Below are 20,123 nucleotides of genomic sequence, written 5' to 3'. Positions count from 1 at the left end.
GCGGTTTTAATAAATAACTAATTAATTTGAGGGGCATAGTGATTCATTTGACAAAATCGTTACAAATACAAACTAGCTCTGCATATAATAGGTTTTATATGTTTTCCCTTTCTCAAAAAAGAATGACATTTTTTATTTATTTTCATTCATTTATTATGATAGTAATATGTCGCCAAGTAATCAACTTTTTTTCTTGTTAACACTATTTTAATGGGCATTTGATGCCGCGAAAAGACTCAGAATTTCAAAGACTATCTACATTATTAAAGCTTGCTACCCATCCTGGGAGATATATAATAATAAGTTTGTCACGGGACATCTGAGAATTATTCTCACGAAATAAAAATCGGTACTTGGTGCCTTGACATTTCCGTTTTCTCGAAGCAGAACCCGAAATTATTAGAGAATTTGCACTACGTGCATTATATACATTTTTTTGTAAGTTAATCTCGATAGCCTCGACAAGATGCAAAACTCCGGACGCGGTGAAGACCACTTTAACTTTATCACGAGGACTGACCGAAAAAGTCTGCACACGCAGATCGGTCTCTTGGTGACCAAGGCGAAGCAGGTGGCCGCAGCCGAGTTGCAGGAACGCAGCCAAAGGCTGAAGAAAATGTTGGATGAGGAGGACAAGCGCTATGAAGAGGAGTTCTCAAATACTGTGAAGACCCGGATAGACCAGGACATCAAGGAGCGGAAGGAGCATCTGCATGCCATCAAAGAACAGGTGGCCAAGCAGCAGAAAAAGTTCCTTGAGGAGAAGCACGTCCAGCAGGTCATGCTCGACTGCTATGAGATTCGGGAGGCACTGCGGCAACAGGATCTCGTCGAGACTAAGATTGTTCAGGAGGAGCAAATTCTGGAGAACCAGCGGAAAAAACGGCGTGATTGCCAGCAGGATCTGAAATGGCTGGAGCTAAATCGCCGTCGGTGGGCCCAGTTTGACTGCAATCAGGCAGAGGAAAAGCTTAGACGCCATCAGATGCAGGAGCAAGTGAATCATGTCCTGTCCATCCAAGTAGCCGAGCACGAGGAGAAGCGCAAGGAGGTGGAGGCTGAGAAAAAGAATGAGGAGCGGGTGATAAATGCTCTTTTGGAGGAGATCCGCCTAGAGGAGTTCGAAAAGGAACATCAGCCCGCTCCACAGGATCAGCTGGCGTATCAGGCCGAGCTGCTCAAGGAGATCGATCGAAAGCGGTGCGCCCGTCTCGCAGAGTGGGAAGCGGAGAAGGCCGACCACCTTGCTTTCTGCAGGGAGACGCAACGTCTAGAGGCCGAGGCTTATGTCAGAATCGCGCAGTCCAAAAAGGACCTTAACCGAGCAACCCTGGAATACCTGGCCTACCTACGCCGCATGCAGGCACTCGAACTTGGAATTGAGAAGATGATGGACGAGCGCACCGCTGATCTCTACCAACTGGACATGTGCACCAAAGTTAATATCACAGAAAGGGTAAGGGTAAAGCGGGAGGCTGCGGAGAAGTGCTACGAAATCCTACGGAAACAGATCTGCGAGGACTACGAACGCAGAATCCGGTCTGATGCTGAACTTAGGGAGAACAAAATGATGGAGAACCGGTTTGTTCATCCGGAGGTCACTCATGAAATGATTGTGTGCCGGCAGATACGGTACAAAGCCGATTTGGATGCACAAATCAAAGAGATGAAGCGTATCCAAGCAGAAGAGGAGAAAAGATTCGAGAGTCACTTAATGGACGCTGTTGATAATCCCGTGGTCTGCAAGAGATTAGCTAAGGAGATTCTGGAAAAGGGCATCGACTACCTTGCTCCGCATCCCAACTGGCGAATTATGGCCTGCAATCCCAATAAGTACATTCTCAGACCTCCAACCACCGAGGAGGAGTTCAATGCCAGAGTAGCTGGTGCCAGTGTAGACAAGTGTCCCTGCCCCAAAGCAGCGCGAAAGCACTGTGGCTTCATGGCCGAGGTGGGAAATCTGGATGTACCTCCCGAGGGTGCAAAGACTGATGTGGCCGAAGGTGCGATTCAGCCCGCACAGAAACCACAAAAATCTGGATTCCGAAACTGCCGCTGTAAATTCTATTAGTTATTCACTATGAAATATTTTCAAATCGTTATGAAATTGTGTTGGAAGTTAAAATCTGAAGGCTATCGAAACTAAAAATGTCAGAATAAATACACCCTAAACTCGCGTAACTATAAGCATAGTTTAAGGTAGACTACTGTAAAGTAAGTTATCGGAAGAGTGGCTTTCGTTGAATAATTTTATTTTTTAATATTTATTAAAAGATGGTTAGTTTATTTATATTTTGCTGCTGTAAGCTTAAGAAAGAAAAAAGAAGACACAACATATTTTATCCTAAGGCAATTACAGTCCCCTAATTCACAAATCAGTGATCAGATTCACAGCGTAGTCGAGAGGTACAGTCGTGACGGCTTGCCATACATTATTTTGCTGTAAATATTAATGATTCTGGGTAGTTGATCTAGATTCTTTGTGCCTGGTTTCCATTATATTATGGCGAAGTCAGGTGCATATCCACTTTCAGTGGGTAGAACTTTATAAGAGAACAGCAGACAAGACTGCGATTAAGATGCTCATTATGACCCCACAGGGAATGTAGGAGCCAAAAGAGGTGCAACAGCCAGAACGCACATGACACCAGCTCTTTACGTGCCACAAAAACGCAATTTAATTTCGACATCCACCGCCTTCTGCTTGTATTTTTCAGACGACAATTGGGGTCTAGGACTGGCCATTGCAGCCAACTTGCATGTGCCGTATCGCATCGAAATTGGCAGGACAATACGTGACCTGCATTCGCTGGATAAACCGAGCAAAGGTGAATATCACATCCGCTGGTCACTGGACCCTCTACACTCTACTCTATATTTTGAAAAGTGCATACATTCCAAAACACAGTCTTGCGAAGCAGTTTGCCTTTGTAAATAGTTTAAAGAATATTAAATCAAAATTTGGCTGATCAGTAATTAAAAAACTAAGATAAAGGTTAATTTAATTTTACTTTTTCTAACTTTCAGCAATTGTTATCACTGCTCCGCTGAACGATGAGAGCACCACAAGCCTGCTGACCAACATCGAGCAGGAGTGGGCACGGCAGGTGAAGGATTCAAGGCCCAAAAGGCAGCACATCAAAGTTCTCCTCATCGACATGGCGGCCAGTTCATTCGACACCCAGCATAGATTCTACAAATATTTGGCACGGATGAGTGGGCCCCAAAGGGGCAACTTCGGAGCCAACGCCAGTTCCCCGAACGCAATGGTCAGCAGCAATCTTTTGGTGTTGACTCTGCTAAGCGATAGACATCGACACTTTCTGAATGCGGCCGGATTGATGGCAGCAATGCAGAATTTTCGCACGCCCCTCGGAAGCGATAAAAATGGAAACAACACGGAGTATCGCCCCACTGGCCATCGCAATGCCAGCCTGGTCAAACTCTTACCGTACCGCAACCTTTTCCAACTCTACGATACGGTTGTGACCACTGCCAACCAAGCGGGCACATCGGAAGGTGGTCCCAAATATGATTTCGTGGTTCTTGACATCGTTAGGGACTTGCAGGCGGCCAGTTACAAGTGGCGACCCCTGCTTATCCTGGAGCGCAATAGAGGAAGGGAACAGAGTGAATCAGAGGACAACAAGGGTGGCTCCTATATTACCCACTCCGTGCAACCTGGCTACGACGAGTGGCTGCTGGTCAGTAGTGTCCTCCTGTGGCAGTGCGGCGCCATCTGCTGGACCATCGCGGTTATCTGTGTCGCCCTACTGATCATCATCGTGGCGGGCATTGTAGCTGCAGGAATTGGCATGAGGTGAGTCGCTTGAGGTACATTCGCTTTTGCTTTGAATGTTCTAGTGGGAAACTTCGGGCTAGGGAAGGCCTATAGCTTTGGCTCAGTAGAGTCTTTAAGCATTAGGATGTACTCTTACTAATCAGGTTTATGTACAACTCAAGATGACGGCTCGGAAACTCTTCATAAATATTTCGGCTGATTAGTAATTAAAAACTGATTACAATTCCGGCCTGTTTATGCATTTTTTTTTAACAAATCAATTAGCAAGCCTAAAAAGCTGCAGCTTGTCCATCTTTTTAAAAATCCCCTTCCCCGGGAATGTCCTAGTAATCATTGGATTGGGCAAACCGTATTTCTGGGCACGGCCATTTCCATTTAAGCCGCAGTTTTTATTTCCTTTTTCCTTGCTAATTGTTTTGAATAGCCGACCATCACGCAGATTGTTTGGACTGCATCTCCCCCTGCGAGCAAAAATTTAATTAAATTTGTACATTTATTTAATTCAGCATCATCCTGCATAATGTATAACATAACTGTTCTAAAAGGTTTAGCTAAAAGTAAACAAAGTTAAGTGTTGAATTGAAAAAATAAACTTGCATGAATGTTTGAATGCATGAAAACTGATACTATTTCATACTGCGTACTAACTATTACTGACGGTAATTGTTAGCCTTTGCTCTTATTTTGAGTAAGCATACCCCATATGAAATGTGTATACTTCAGTACCTCAATCAAGTGACTAGTTTCGTAACTTTAATTAAAGAGTGTCAAAAAGGTAAAGGCCATAGATTAAGAGAGATAGTTGATAAGGTATGGCGGACCATATTGAACAATTATTGCCATATACTCAAAAGTATATATTCATTGCTCAAGTCAACGCCCAGGGAAATGAATTGGAAATTATGCGTGGAAAATCGATACCCGACCACAAAACTCACACCTCCCCTCCATTCAGTCACTCGCAACAGTAGGGCCATTAAAGCAAGCATTTAATTATTTAATTGCCTTCAACAAAGCGTGTCTTTAGCTGCATATTAGCTGTCTGGTATTTGACATTCATATAAAAACACGCCAAGTGCGGTTAAGCAAATCATTTACTGTATTACATGCCGCCAACATATCCTGTAGAACACTGATCAACCCACCCCACATTAAGTGCATCCAAACTTTTTGATTTAAACTAGTTAACATGTCTGGCAATATAAGCCGCAATGAGCAGGGATATTTTTTTTGCCCGTCAACCATGAATGCAACTGATGAAGTTTTAATTAGCGAGAGCGACACGAAACAAAGCGGCACAAAAAATAAACCAACCAAACTAAAAGACCACGTGTGCGGAAAAACGAGTAAAACAAACTGGAAAAAGGAGGATTGACACAACTTAAATACACTCGGAAGTCTTGTTCGTTGTTATTTGGGTAAACTTTTAGACGTTTAATATTAAAAATGATATTCGTCATAGATTAAAGGATACATATCTGGCCATATTATATTATATTATATATTATATACATTCACTCTTTATCAGGATCACCAGTTAAGTCGACTGCTATAGCTGTGCTCGTCTGTTCATCTGCCCAAAGAACGATGAGACCTAGTTAGTTTAGATTGCACGTTTAGCTTAATTCTAACCTCTAACGATAACAGAGGCCATCTGAAAGCCGGAGCGGGCTACTATAGTGGTTCCTTTTCTTTACCCTTCAATTATTTTTGATAGTTTTTAATTAACTTTCCGATATTGGTATGAATATTTTATTGTCTATGCAGTCTCATCTTCAGACTCTCAAACAGCGTCAAAGTTTTTTTTAATTTGAAAAGGTGATATTCGAAAAATATACGCCTAATAACCTTCTTATAGAAGTCGGAAAATTCCTACTAAGCAAGTGCTTAAAGCAACAGCGTTTATAAGTTTTCAAACAAAACTGAAAATATATATTATATGTTTATACACATAATGTAGTTATAATAAATTAGTTTAAAAATATTTTTAATTTACGGTCGCTGATTAACTTACACAACCTCATCATACAGTGCCGATTTTTCCCGTTTTAATGTAACTAATCACTTTCTTCACTTAGCCGGTTTAGCTTATCTTTAAAAACAGTCATAAATGTGATTAAATAATTTGCTTTGGCTATAATCAGATGAGCTTATGTAAACCAACTTAAAAATATAGTTATAATTGAAAAATTTCCTTATTTCTTAAAATGGGAAAGTCTTCAGAAAAAAGAAGCTGATTTACGATTATCCAGGCTGATTTAACTTTCCTAATACATCCGGCATATTATGGTATGAGCAGAGAATGGTAAGCTCTACTATGCTCCTGTTATGTTTTGATAACAAAGTTACTAGTTATCAAGCGGAACACGTGTGTTCTAAGAGCTTTTTTCTTAAAACACCGAACAGCCCATTAATGCCCCTTAATACACTTAACCCAACTTGGCTCTGTCCACGTGGTAAACTTTTGGCATAACAATTGCTGCATGAATTTGTGGTTTTTCAGGCTCCTCCTCAGTCATCTAGTTTCTTGCCAGAAGCAGGACAAAGAGAACTGCTGGGCGCCATTAAGTGGGCTATAGTGCAAAGTTTTTATGGCCCTAACCGCAATGACCCAAGGTCCACCTTTTTGGGGTAATGCGTAAACGGTTGGGGGTTAATGTGTGCAGATTGCATTGGTCGAAGGCTAAAGATCATATTGCATGAATGTTGCGGCAGAGTGTTAATAAAAGTGTAGGCCTTAAAGTTTTAACCTTCCACTAAGCCGTTGTGGACTGGAAGTTGAAAAAGCTAAAATATATACCAAATGTCTCTCAGTGATAGACAATATTAGGAGAGTATAATATTTTTGTTGAAAAGTGGATAACAGGCAGAACGAAGAATTTTCGACCTATTTTAAAATCAGGCCACGCCAGGGGTCGTCTATAATATTAATATTCTATTTACCAATTATTTTTCAAATTTGAACATCATTTCACACTTTTTTTAAAAACGTTAGAGTACTGTCACTGTCAGTTATTGAATATGATTATACTTGTTACTCGTAGAGTAAAAGCGTATACTAGATTCGTTGAAAAGTATGTAACAGATAGAAGGAAGCGTTTCCGACCCTTTAATGTACACATATTCTTTATCAATAGCGAAGTCGATTGAGCCATGTCCGTCTGTCCGTCCGTCCGAAAAAAACGCTGAGATATCAGGAACTATAACAGATACAAAGTTGAAATTAACCATGAAGATTCTTGAGGTCCATTACTTCCGCATCCTGCCACGCCCACTCTAACGCCCACAAATCACGAAAAACTAAAATCGCTGAAATCTCGGGAACTATAAGAGCTAGAAAGATGTAATTCAGTATGTATAACCTATGGATGCCAGCGCATCTTATGGTGGTACTGTTACTTTTCAACGAATCTAGAATACCCTTTTACTCAACTAGTAAGCGGTATAAAATCCATTGGAATGTCAATAGGTATTGATAAAATTAATTTAATCATATTACTGATTACTATTACAGATTAAATATTTGAAACTTCAGGCTTTTGTGGTTAACCCTCAATCTTATCTCAATGTGATTGTATTGAATTAATTAATAATTAATTAATTAAATGATTTGTGAATATTAAAAATTTTAACATATTATAATTTTTTTTATTATTACAACTCGTTTAGAAACTACTTCTTAAGGAAGCGTCTCTCCAAGGGACCCAACAAGATAGTCCTTTCAGCCAGCGACTTTGTCTTTCCCGTAGACTCTCGAAGGGTGAGCACCCAATCCTATCTTCCCTTAAAGGTTTTGAAATATATCCCATTCGATTTTAGGTTGATGAGGGCATAGAGGCCATGCTTTGCTGTTGGCTGCAGCAGTTGCAAGAGTTTGGTGGCCCCGAAGTAGATAAACCGGATCTCCTCAAAGGCTCTATTGGGTCTCTAAAGAATCTTGGATTCGTCATACCAGGTGCTGCTGCTCCAGGTAGTTCAGCTGGAACAGTCACAGCCACGACGAATGGGAAAGGCACATCCACCACCACGGGCAGCTTGGCCAGACATAATCCCGCCCATCTGGACATGAGAGCTCGATACAATGGTGATCTCGTGCAGCTAAAGGAGGTTCATATGAACGGTTCCAGTGAGTTGCGCACCAAAGCGATGGATCTACTCGTTATGGCCCATGGCCTAAGACATGAAAACATCAACCCACTAATTGGGTGGCTGTCAGACCCCAATCGCACAGCCATGGTCTTCGATTACTGCTCCAGGGGGTCGCTGCAGGATGTGCTGATCATGGATGAGATTAAACTGGACTGGTCATTTCGGTTGAGCTTACTCACCGATCTGGTGAGGGGTATGCGCTACCTGCACACCTCACCCTTGAGGGTGCATGGGGCTTTGACTTCCAGGAACTGCGTAGTAGATGCACGATGGGTCTTGAAAATCACCGACTACGGCTTAAGCTCATTTTACGAATCACAGGGACTGGCGCCAAGGCCCAGAAGTGCCAAGGAACTCTTGTGGACAGCTCCGGAACTCCTTCGGAGCATGAAGCATCAACAGCAGCACCACCACCATCACCACCAGCACGGACGTATTCAGTTGGGAACACAGCTCGGTGACGTCTACTCTTTCGGAATCATCATGCAGGAAGTGGTTGTGAGAGGAGAGCCATACTGCATGCTTTCTCTTGCCCCAGAGGAAATAATAGCAAAAATCAAAAAGCCTCCGCCCCTTATAAGGCCCTCCGTTTCCAAAGGAGCTGCTCCGCCGGAGGCTATCAATATAATGCGCCAATGCTGGGCTGAGCAGCCCGATATGCGTCCCGATTTTAACTCGTAAGTAGACATTGTAGATCGTCACTATAGAATTTTTATTTTTAAACTGGTGAAGGGTTAACGGTTAAGTTATAATCGCAGTTGTTCCGATTTTAGTTTTGTGAATTTCTACATATTTTACGCTTCACAGAGTTTATGAACGCTTCAAGATGCTGAACCATGGACGCAAGGTGAACTTTGTGGACACCATGTTTCAGATGTTAGAGAAGTACTCGAACAACCTGGAGGAGTTGATCCGGGAACGCACCGAACAACTAGACATTGAACGAAAGAAGACTGAACAGCTGCTGAATCGCATGTTGCCAAGGTGAGATCTCATTACTAATCAATGAAAACTTTATATATAATTCAAATGTCATCTTTCCACAGTTCGGTTGCTGAGAAGCTGAAAATGGGCTTGGCCGTCGACCCCGAAGAATTTTCCGACGTAACCATATACTTTAGCGACATTGTTGGTTTTACAACAATCGCAGCCCATTGCAGTCCCGTGCAGGTTGTGGATTTGCTTAACGATCTCTATACGATATTCGATGCCACAATCAATGCCTACAATGTGTATAAGGTAGGAGGCTCCTTTCAATGAAACAAAACAAATGTCTTGTAGTACTACTTACGAAAACATGACTAGTCGATGCCAGCACTGACTACAACTATTCGTTGACTATGGTTTTCAGGTGGAGACCATTGGCGATGCCTATATGGTAGTGAGCGGGCTGCCCGTGAAAATACCCGACCATGCCGAGCAGATAGCTACTATGGCCTTGGACCTGCTGCACCAGAGTGGTCGCTTCAATGTGAAACATCTACCCGGAGTTCCACTCCAACTGAGAATTGGCCTCCACACGGGTCCCTGTTGTGCCGGAGTGGTCGGCCTCACAATGCCCAGGTACTGTTTATTTGGGGACACAGTGAATACGGCATCGCGAATGGAGTCCACCGGTAATTGCAGAATGAAATATGTTCGCACATTTACTTGAACTATCGTCATATCGTAGGATCCTCCTGGCGAATCCATATGTCCCAGGAGACAAGGGATCGACTAGAGGCTCGTGGTGGCTATGCCATCGAACCAAGAGGCCTCATCGACATCAAGGGCAAGGGCATGATGAACACCTTCTGGCTTCTGGGGAAAAAGGGATTTGAAAAGCCACTGCCGGCACCACCGCCTATTGGGTGAGAATATAATAATATATGTTTATTTTTATGGGGATTTCATATACATTACATTATACATTATATAAATCAATAATATCCGATTAGATTTAGCCATGTCCGCTTTTCTACCTTTCCGTCCGCATGATCGCTGAGATTTCGGGAACTGCAAGAGCTAGCATGTTGGGAAAAGTGAAATGTCCAATAATTGTAATAACTAGGTGTTACCAATTATAATAAATCGATTACTAATTATGATCAAACTGTATAATTTATCTATTTAACTCCAAACAACTGCATTCCATCCACTTCGTTAGAGAGTCGCATGGGTACGTTGAAGATCTATTACTATCTGCCTTTATAGTAATACTATTTTGTGAATCCTCCACAGCTTGGATGAATCATTAATTCGCAACTCGATAACCATGAAGGCTCAGGCCACCAAATCTCGGACAAGTACGAATCCTTCCTCGTCGCAGAGTTCATCGCTGGCTGGGGAATCCGTAGAGGTAAAGGTCGAGATAACGCCACCTACGAACGCGGATTTGGGTTCCGGGGCCAATCTACCCAACTCATATTCCTTGGACTCCAATTCCACCAACACAATTAGCCCGAATGCTACCCTCTGTCCTGAGCTACCGGGAAAGACGACCCCAAGCAGTACAAGTCCACAATCGCGGAAGCTCTCAGAACTGACACCGGATAATCTTCTGAACCCGAACAGCTTTAATCGGCAGCCAAATTCAACGGGAGGATCCAGCTCACGCCTGTACAAAAAGATCGAGGAGATGATGGACCTCAGTTCGCCGTACAACCACTACAAATGCCTCAGTCCCAGTGAAAGTAATCTTACGCAGTTTTACGATGGAAAGTACCTTTACGGTAATGCGGGGGGCGGAGCGGGAAGCGGAAAGGGGGGCGGCGGCGCCTGCTCTTCCGTAGTCGGAACCGGAAGTGGTTGTGGAGGAGGAGCCGCTCGATTCGATAGTAAGCCCGGCTCCAGTCGCCTGCTGCGTCGGCAGTTCAGCTTAGATCGAGACGACCAGCAGGCGAAGGGAGAGCAGCAACACCACCAGCACTCCTTGCAGGCCACCACTTACTCCGCCTTGGTAGGGGGTGGTGGTGGGGGAGTTAAGAGCTCAATGTTGGACATACCCTTTTTGCACGACACCTCCCGAAGTCCCAAGGGAACGTTGACGAGGGCCCACAAGCAGAACTCTGCCTCGATCACCCAGGATCTGGAGAAGATCGAAGAGATCCCGCTATCGCCGGCCTCCTCACAGCACCATAGTAGCCTAGACAGTAATCTCAACCGCAGCCCGCCCTCGACACTGGAGGCGCAGTCGCCGCCGTTGCCGCCCCTGACTCCGCCCCAGCTATCCGCCCCAACATCGCCAGCTCCATCCAGGACACTGAATGGGATCTTTGCCCACAGCAGCAATAGTACGAACAACAGCAGCTCGCATTCCCATGGGTCGGCCAACAACAATAATGGCAACCATTCCGGCCCAGAGCTGACCCTCAACGTGATGCAGCTGCTGAGCAGGTAGGGCACAATCTAAGGTCCTAAGGAAAGGGCGCCGATTAAAGCTTTAAGTCTCATACGAACCCAGTTTGAATGTTTGACTGTATGAGTTGTCGAGGTATCGGAAGTGGGAAATGTCTTCTATTTTCCTTACTCTAATAAATTTTCGTTTTTTCTCCTCGTGTGAATGTGTCAGTTAAGCCCCCCTCTGTACCATAATGTAAAAGGTCATACAGACTTATACATCTCTCCAGAAGAGTATGTCCCTTGTCAAGCAAAGGTGGTTCTAGAACGTTAATAAATATTTAAAACTTTTTATTTTTACTGGTTTTTTAAATTTATCACTCTGAAAGACTGTATTTAAAATGGTAGTTTTGTGCGTAATTAAAAATCCGAGTTTTGAATTAACTTTGTGAAAATTGTCAACGGATTACATTTCCCCAACGTTTTACCCAAACCCAGAGATTAGACTAAGCCTGGGAATGTTAATGATTTGAGTATGTTGTGATGTGAAAAGTAAAGTACCTAGAGAATGCTAGCTTGGTTCTAGCTGAAACTAAAAGTACAGATAAGGTGAGCAATTCTATGTGCGACTAATACCAAGGTCACTGTCCATTATCCATAGGAACAATCTTCGTTACGCAAAATCCCCTAGCCAAATCTTATACCCAAATCATTTTTATATTACAATAAAATTCCGATAAGACTTTGCGGAACTCTTAAAAACATTTTCTTTTAATTTAAATGATTAGTTTAAATAAAGGTTTTCGTATATATTACTCATTACGTAGTATATACTTTATCGAATCGCTTCCTCCTATTTTTTAAATACTTTCCAACGAATACTCTTAGGCATTCACATACTACTATTTTGAGCAACATATGATAATATTAAAAGCAAAATTTATCTTTTGTATTTTTCTATTTGTTTATTAACAAATGCGTTTCATGATGTTGATCAAACTACATATATCTGATCCGAAAATTCGGCCTATTTTTGGTTCATATCCGACTGGTTTTTTAATTAAACTCCATGAAGGGAATATACCTAGTAAGATATATGTGTACACGATGTTCCTTTTAAAAATCAAAGAAATAATTAGAACAAATGTAAATTATGTGGGAATATAAATAAATATAGCGAACTATAAATCGTATTTATGAAATAAGCATCGGATACGTGAATTTAGTTTTCTAAAGACAATCGTTGTTACTTTTAAAAGAAAACCAACTACATGAATAAGGAAAACCCCATAAAACCGATAAGGGTTTGTCTCCATGTCTATGAAATATAATATATTTTGTAACCGCTCTACGAAAGCCTAGTAATCTACTCTCATCAAGTGCGTGTGTGTCGTACATATACTAAAAATATCCACATAAAGGACATTGAGATAAAATATCAGTTCTAATATATACATACTTTTAGACTGTAGTCTCTATATAATTCCAGCGGAATATAATTCAGAGCCAAATAAAACTATCTCACAAAATTTTGTAACCAATTATAGCTCTAAGAATAATCAGATTGCTTCAAACAAATTTTTATTTTCCCTGTATTTATTGGTTTCATATTCAGTGGAGCTCAAATTTAGGGCAATTACTAGTCAATTAAGGCCATAAAAACTCAGCAGATCAATAAAATGTGTTCCTTTCCTGCCACGTTCCTTCATCTGGGAGTAAACCATTATTTTGCATTACGACGGCCCTGTATATGCCGCCGCAGTCACTTATTTTTTAAACAGTATTTTATTTTTAGTGCGTATTTAAGCCCCGACAGAGACCACTCATTAATTAATGGGTGTACAAAGAAATAAATAAATTCATTAATAAATTTAATATAACCTGGATTGGTCTTTGATGTGGTAATTTGGTAACTTACTTACATACTTGTTCAGCAGTAAAAGCTGATTATAGTTGAACCTATTTCAGGTATTACATATATTAGTATGTATCAGAATACTATAACATTCAGTAGCCATAACGGTAATGGGGAAAAAGAAACGGTTTAGTGTAGCAATTCAGAACAAAAAAAGTGCTCCGATCCTTACAAAACGCGTAACTAAAAAAATAATAAGACCACTCAGATTATCTATACAGTACATAAAGTGTATTTATCTTCACTCTACATTTTCATCTCTCCCAACAGTTGTCCACATTCGTTTTGTCTCTTTTTTATTAAAAATTTTAGAAAGTTTTCGTTTATCTTGGATCTTTTTTTAATTATATATGGTGGGCAAATCAAGCAGTTGCATTTCGTTCGTTTACCATATAGTACCCACGTTATTCTTCCTCTTCTTTATCCTTGCGATGTGATTTTTTCTTCTCACTGCGACTGGAGGATCCTGCTGTATTGCTGCTGCTGCTCTTGCTGCTCCGATCGCTTCGTTCTTTCTCGCGTGACTTGGACTTGCGACGACTGGACTTTTCGCGGGACCTGGAGCGTTCTCTCCGAGAGCTTTCTTTTTCCTTGTCCTTCTCCTTATCTTTTTCTTTATCCTTGTCTTTGTCCTTTTCTTTATCTTTGTCTTTGTCTTTATCTTTTTCTTTTTCCTTTTCCTTATCCTTATCCTTTTCTTTTTCCTTGTCTCGAGATCTCTCCTTATCGCGATGACGCTCGCGTTCCTTCAGGTCGCGCTCTTTGCGCTTCTCCTCCTTTAGCAGGTGCAGATAGTCCTCAAAGTACTCCTCGCGGTAAGACGAGTCAAGGGCACGGTACCTAGCATCCGCTTCGAACTTTTTCTTGATGTCGTACCACCTAGTGTGCCTCTCGATGTCATGCCGCTCCCGCAACATGTCTATGAAGTCTTTTCGCAACTGTATGAAAAAATGGTAATTATCGCATATATTCCTTTTTATTTTCAAAACCCACCTGATCTTTTTTTAAGAGTTTGTCCTTCTCGCGCCGTCTTCGGTCACGATCATCCTCGTAGCCGCCGCGATCTGAAATGAAATAGTCAAAACTAAAATGTTAAAGTCCTAATTATAACATGATAACAACAAAAATTTGTATGTTGCATTTTACTCCCGCATATCTCATATTTCATAGAATGAACTCGTAATGTTTAAACTTTAAAGCGAATTTATATTACAGTTTTGCCCTGATCTTACCGCTCACGCCCATTCGCTGTGGCGGTGCCATGCCCATTCGCATCTGTGGTGGTCCATTACCCCCCATCATCATTACAGGTGGCGGCCCCATGTCTGCCAGAGATAACCAGGATTAGTTACATACAAGTAAATCTAATTGTCGACAACTCACTCATATTTGGTGGCATGCGCATGTTTGGCGGCATCATGCCGCGTAAATTGGGTGGCGGACCGCCCATCTGTGGCGGCGGCACGCTCATCCCAGGAGGTGGCATTCCAGGTGGCGGTTGTTGCATGTGGGCGTGACCCGGAGTCAGTTCCTTGATCCCGCTCGGAACCCATCCAGCATTGTCGCTGCCCCACTGCGACTCCTGGGTGGGCTCATAGCCATAGTCGAAGGGTTCTGGCTCGTGGAAGAAGGGTTCCTCAGAAGCACCTGGTAACGGGAAATTCGGCGCCATGGGTCCCAAGCCCCCACGTGAGTACTCACGGCACTCGGCGGTCATCACCTGTATCGCGTTCTCCTTAACGCCTCTCTCCCGGTCACCGCCTCTTTCCCCTCCCGTTGTTGAGATGGGCCTTGGGGGACGTTGCATTAGCCCCATTCCGGATCGCGACTGATGCTGCATCATTGGCGGCGGCATTCCTAGCGGTGGCATCTGCATACCAGCCTCCCCACCCATTCCTACCATGGACTGGATGGTGTGCATTCCGGGTGGACCCAGACCCATGCCACTGTCTGTGAGAATTCCAATGGGAGCATTCTGGTTTACGTTCTGCGTAAGACTAGCCAGGCCCACGCCGCTCTCCGCCACACGAAAGCGTTTCTGTCGCTCGCAATAGGCTCTCCACGTTTCCTCGTTGAATCCGTAGTTAAAATAATCCGTAATATCTGCTCCCGGCTTGCGCCACGGCTTCTCCTCCAACGAATCGATACTGAACTCGTGCACGGCCACCCCGTTTATAGTCCCGGCGCCCTCAAAGTCTTCGATGCTGAACTTGCCTGCTTGGCCAGCTGGCTTGACCTTTTCTCCGGCAACTCCAGTACCTCCGGCCAAGAGATTGGCTCGCTGCTTAATATTGTATGTGCTGGGGGCTTGCTTAATGTCTCCGATGACCACGTTGATATCGTCGTCAGAGTCATCGTCATCGTCTTCATCAGACCCAGAGCCGTTTCTCTCCCTTCTGGAGCTTGGGCCATCTGCCATTTCGTCGTCCTCTGGATCTGCAGAGGATCTGGCACTGGCCCGATCCGCAAATCGTCCACCATCCCGATCCCTATCTCTATCGCGCTCCCTCCTGCTCCTGCTGTCCGTGGTATCGGGTAAGGCCTCCTCATCCTCCTCCATTTCTTCCGCCGGATCGTCAAACTCGGAGTACTCAGCCACCTCCTCCTTAGGAAAGCGCGGCGAGCCTGTGTCGGACTCGACTCCGGTCGAGGAGCCGGTCTTCTCACCGGCTACCACAGCGGCCAGTGCCTGAGCCTCTGCCGCAGCCTCATGCTCCGCAGTCAGTGCGTCCTCGCCATTGCCAAGCTCGCCGGTCGTCGAGTCCGGATTTGAGGTACCATAGAGCCAGCTGTCTTCGTTAGTGTCATCAGCCATATTCTTGTTTTATGGAAATTCTTAAGCGACCAAAAAATCCAATGCCTTTGGAAGTGTTGCCGGATAGCGAAATGTGAAAAAACTTACGCTATTACTGTAATAAATTTACTAACAAATCAGTCCCAAAATGATCTGGTAACACTGTAACTTTTATAGAGGTAACACTAATAAAGGAATGCATTCATTGGAAAGTATAAAATAGCATGTTAAATGTATACATATACTGGTGATCAGAGTTAGAAGTCGATTTAGCTTTCAATAATAAACTTGGTCAGGTCTTTTTTTTCATATGTTGCACTAGACTAAATATAGAGATACAGACCAAATTCTAATTTAACTTTTAGGTAATATAATATTACATATACTTAAAATCGAAAAGTATTTTAACCGCTTGACCGTTTCAAATAAAGTTTAAATACTTTGTGGTATTTCGCGACACTAATAGGTTTTGCCCACCGACCAGGGCTGCAATTACTTGACAATCGATATCACCGTATATAATCTATCCGTTTAGCGGCAAGCAATCGCTAATTTTCGAAATTTATTTTTGGTTGACGCTTGTTTGTTTTTAAGTCAAGGCTTAACTTAAGTTTGAAACGGAGCCTTATGGCTACGCTACGGAACCACACATCAGCCGTTAGCGGCAACCACAGCAGCAATGGTCAGGACTCGCCACAGGCTCTCCAAGACGCGGGTGCCACTCTGGCTATTGGTTATGTGCGTGAATTCAGGGCGCGGACGGCTAGCTTCCAGATGCAGCGATCCGAGGAGTCGCTAGTTTATGTACAGCGCAGCGTGGCTTTGCTGGGCACCAAGGTGCATCCGATCCATTTTGCTCCTACGTCAGGAAACATAGAGCTGGCCCGCTTTTACGTCGATTTGCACGCCCTAATGGGCGCGTTGGAGAATGATGGTGCCGAGGGCGATGTGTTGTGGGCCTGCGTTGGACTAGTTCAGCACTGCAGCCGGAATCTGGAGGCTCGGAACGCGATCGTCGAGAAATTCTGTTTCGTACCTCTGCTGGGAGTGCTAATACGACGTACCCGGCGAGTGGAGCGGGTGCATAGGCTGCTAGTGCTGCTACAGGACCTCACATACGGTATTCACATCGCCTGGGAAGAGCCCTATCTGGCAGCTCTGATCGAGCATCTGGCGGAGATCGTGCTCGGGACAGAAGACAGCTCTAGTGCCACGAATAGCGGTTCTGCTCGTGTCGACGACGACTCCCATTGCCTGCTCGCTCTCTCAGTGTTGGTAAACCTATGCTACAATAACTTTGCCGTGCTGTTCCTCTTTCTACGCAGTGTCAACATATCATCCTTCTGTAAAAGAATTCAAAATTATGGCCTGTTGGCCTACAAGATGCTCATCATTCTCTCAGAGGATGTATACGCCTTCGAGCTGCCCGAACTGTACACCTTTCTGCGCATGTCCTTTGCTGGCATCGAGGATTGCCTAAAGCACTGGAACGTGGCGCAGTTGCGGCACATCGTCGACTTCCTGCTAGACTCTCAATGTCACGCCGGTCTTCATCGGGCAATGGTATCACACAAACACTTCTGCGAGGATGTGGAAAAGCTGCTTGACGTAAATTACCGTTTATATTCTGCGGACAGAATTTCTAACAGATTCCTTAATTTCAGCAAATTGACGCTCGCACCGGCATGGACGACTCACAGGAGGAGACGCGGAAACACCATCAGATTTGCCTGGGCCTGGTTTTTCGCCTTGTAAGCTACATTTTGCAGCTTTCTGAGGACGGCTGCAGCTCAATCAGTCTGGACTCCATTACGCCGCGCCTGTACGAGATGGTTGGCGAGTGGCTATCCTCGGATCTGTGCGGCGTGGCTGCCATTGAGTTGCTCTGCATGCTGTTGCGCTTGGGCAAACGGGCGGCAGTGGCCCAGCTTGTTGCTCGCGATCCTTCGCATGTGGTCAATATAGTGGCCAGCGCCGAGCGACCGGAAACAAAGCCCGCGCAAGTATTATCCACTCTACGCCTACTGATCCAACTGCTTCAGGAGCCGAAGACCGAGAAACTGGTCCTCTCCAAGATATCAGAGTCATACTTCGACAAAATCTTGGCGGCTCCACTTGCGCTTGTTCCCCAGTTTCTCAGCACACAGAGTCTGGCGCAGAGTGAGGTGGAAAAGGCTTGCTTTTGCCTGCTTCTTCTTGTCAACGTCGCAGGCATCGCAAAGAAGGCCTACCTGGATAAATGCTGCACTTTACTAGAGCAGACTCAGCTGCAATACTGCTTGGCTCGCGGGATGGTCAGCAAAAGCGAATCGCTGGTGGCCGCCGTCCTTCAAATTGCCCAGTTCGAGGACTTTCCTAAGTCGGCTGTAGCCAAGGTGAGCATTATTCTCCTAGTCTATTCTTTTCAATCCAATAAAATAGTTTTAGTTCATATTGTTAAACCTTTAAGAATCTTTGGAACTCTTAATATATATAAGCTCTAAATTAAAGAATGACTTCATATTTTCTCATAAAGCACGTGGCTGGTATCAGGAATGATTCTTGCGGGTCGATGGCAGGAACTTCAGTAGTCTGCACCGACAATGCTGAGCAGTGGCGCAACCTCAGCTCTATTTTAAAAGGCCACCGCACATTTACTGACAAGGAAATGGCTCAGCGTGTCAACGCACTTCTAGACAGCATAGGAGGGATCGTGCGCCGAAACGAACTGGCATCAGCGCCTGTATCCCAGGTTATAGAGCTGTATAACCACCGCATCGATAGTCTCAACGGCGCCGTGCTTAGCCTGGAACAGCGCCTGGAGCAGGCCGGACAGCAACTAGCCAGTGGAACACAACTGGCCCACGTACAGAGCGCCGAACTTGAACGTTTCCAAGCTACCAACTTTGAGCTGCTCATCAGCCAAGAACGGTGAGTGAAGTTAGAACCATGAACATTTGGTATTAATTGATTTGTACAAGTTTTCTTAGTATACTTAAATTTTATTGAAACCTCTATCAATTAGTCTGCAATCCCAGTGCAAAGATCTCAAGCAACAGACAGTCGAGCTGAAGAGCAACATGACTAACCTACTTAAACAGATGTCCGAGAACTCCGTTCACTTGCAGGCCAACGAACGTCGATTGCTTGTGAAGAAGTCGGAGATTGCAGACCTGCAAAGAGACTGCGACGAGCTTAGAACGAACCTGAACGCCAAGAGCGAGGAACTTACTAGGATGGAGGCTCTCAACAAGGAAAACGTAAGTACATGAGATTTAAATTCCAAAAAAACCCTTTTTTTAAATTAATCCTCTTGCAGACTTCTCGCATAGACAAGCTTAAGAAGTCCATGGTAGCATACGAGCAGGATATGAAAGAGAAGCTACGCACCATAGAAGAGCGCGATAGGGAGCTGGCCAAGACGCACAAGTCCTTGGAGGAGCAACGGGAGGCAGGAAAGAAGTCTGAAGACCTAATTTCCGTGCTGGAGACACAGCTACAGGAACGAAAGGATCAAATTGAACACCTTGAGATGGAGCAGAAGGAGACAGAGGACTTGCGCAAGACCATTATGAGCCTCATGGAAAGCAAAAAGCCAAAACGGAAGGCTTAAGATTCATTTTAAAATTGTTTTTAAATCAGTTAGGACCAGCAATCTAGAGGAAAATTTTTAACCGGCTTCAAAACATTATTTATATACATTTATTGCGTATAAATTGCATCAATTTATTGTAGCCGTGCAAGATTTTTATTCAATTGCACTAAAAAATACAAAACAATTTAGTAAGTCAAGTTTACTTTATTATATTATATGATCAATCTTTGGCTATTGTGCAGTCTGTGTAATAAAGAGTACTACTAAAACAAGAATGCATGCCCAATACACATTATATACAAGCAGCCTACGGAAGAGGAGCCAGAATGGAAAACACGAAATAATACACTGCAGGTAGTAGCGTAATTATTATGAATAATGTGTAATAATTATGAACTGTGGTCGTTGGTAAAGGACTGAGCAATGGCTATAAACTGCTTCACTCCTCCAGAGTACCACTAAGCTCTTTAATGGACAGGTATAGATCGACTGGGTTAGTGATCCTATTAAAGAAAACACACACATACTTCCTTTTACTTGTCAACGACTACAATATACCCTATCTCTCAAT

General features: G+C 43.7%; 4 protein-coding genes across 4 annotated transcripts in view; 3 read left to right on the top strand and 1 right to left on the bottom strand.

The window, feature by feature from the left end:
• Nucleotides 1–13,155, top strand: part of LOC108114957 — a 57,193-nt gene extending 44,038 nt beyond the window's left edge. Inside the window, exons 5-14 of the mRNA XM_017226151.2 lie at nucleotides 2,718–2,828; nucleotides 3,028–3,820; nucleotides 7,472–7,562; nucleotides 7,622–8,628; nucleotides 8,759–8,935; nucleotides 8,998–9,190; nucleotides 9,303–9,567; nucleotides 9,624–9,801; nucleotides 10,098–10,109; nucleotides 10,172–13,155. Coding sequence (XP_017081640.2) covers nucleotides 2,718–2,828; nucleotides 3,028–3,820; nucleotides 7,472–7,562; nucleotides 7,622–8,628; nucleotides 8,759–8,935; nucleotides 8,998–9,190; nucleotides 9,303–9,567; nucleotides 9,624–9,801; nucleotides 10,098–10,109; nucleotides 10,172–11,330 — 3,986 coding nt within the window. The 3' untranslated portion in view covers nucleotides 11,331–13,155. The remainder of the gene's footprint in view (nucleotides 1–2,717; nucleotides 2,829–3,027; nucleotides 3,821–7,471; nucleotides 7,563–7,621; nucleotides 8,629–8,758; nucleotides 8,936–8,997; nucleotides 9,191–9,302; nucleotides 9,568–9,623; nucleotides 9,802–10,097; nucleotides 10,110–10,171) is intronic.
• On the top strand, nucleotides 399–2,175 carry LOC108114951 (trichohyalin). The gene has a single exon (XM_017226137.1). The coding sequence runs from the start codon at nucleotides 467–469 to the stop codon at nucleotides 2,069–2,071; it is 1,605 nt and encodes a 534-aa protein (XP_017081626.1). The 5' UTR covers nucleotides 399–466; the 3' UTR covers nucleotides 2,072–2,175.
• Nucleotides 13,156–13,393: 238 nt separating the features above from the next.
• LOC108114950 (pre-mRNA 3'-end-processing factor FIP1) lies at nucleotides 13,394–16,089 on the bottom strand. Its single transcript, XM_017226136.2, has 4 exons — nucleotides 14,568–16,089; nucleotides 14,417–14,509; nucleotides 14,178–14,248; nucleotides 13,394–14,122 (listed from the first exon to the last, which is right to left on the bottom strand). Exons 1-4 carry the CDS (start codon nucleotides 15,997–15,999, stop codon nucleotides 13,589–13,591), a joined length of 2,130 nt encoding a protein of 709 aa, XP_017081625.2. The 5' UTR covers nucleotides 16,000–16,089; the 3' UTR covers nucleotides 13,394–13,588.
• Nucleotides 16,090–16,298: 209 nt separating this feature from the next.
• Nucleotides 16,299–19,827, top strand: LOC108114949. The gene is made up of 5 exons (XM_017226135.2): nucleotides 16,299–17,586; nucleotides 17,643–18,353; nucleotides 18,494–18,888; nucleotides 18,983–19,217; nucleotides 19,277–19,827. The coding sequence occupies exons 1-5, from the start codon at nucleotides 16,606–16,608 to the stop codon at nucleotides 19,568–19,570; spliced, it is 2,616 nt and encodes an 871-aa protein (XP_017081624.2). The 5' UTR covers nucleotides 16,299–16,605; the 3' UTR covers nucleotides 19,571–19,827.
• The last annotated feature ends 296 nt before the right edge of the window (nucleotides 19,828–20,123 follow it).

Source organism: Drosophila eugracilis, unplaced genomic scaffold, assembly GCF_018153835.1.
Source record: "Drosophila eugracilis isolate 14026-0451.02 unplaced genomic scaffold, ASM1815383v1 contig_1897, whole genome shotgun sequence".
Taxonomy (NCBI): domain Eukaryota; kingdom Metazoa; phylum Arthropoda; class Insecta; order Diptera; family Drosophilidae; genus Drosophila; species Drosophila eugracilis.
The sequence above is the reverse complement of the archived record's forward strand: the minus strand, read 5'-3'. Positions and strand labels throughout refer to the sequence as shown.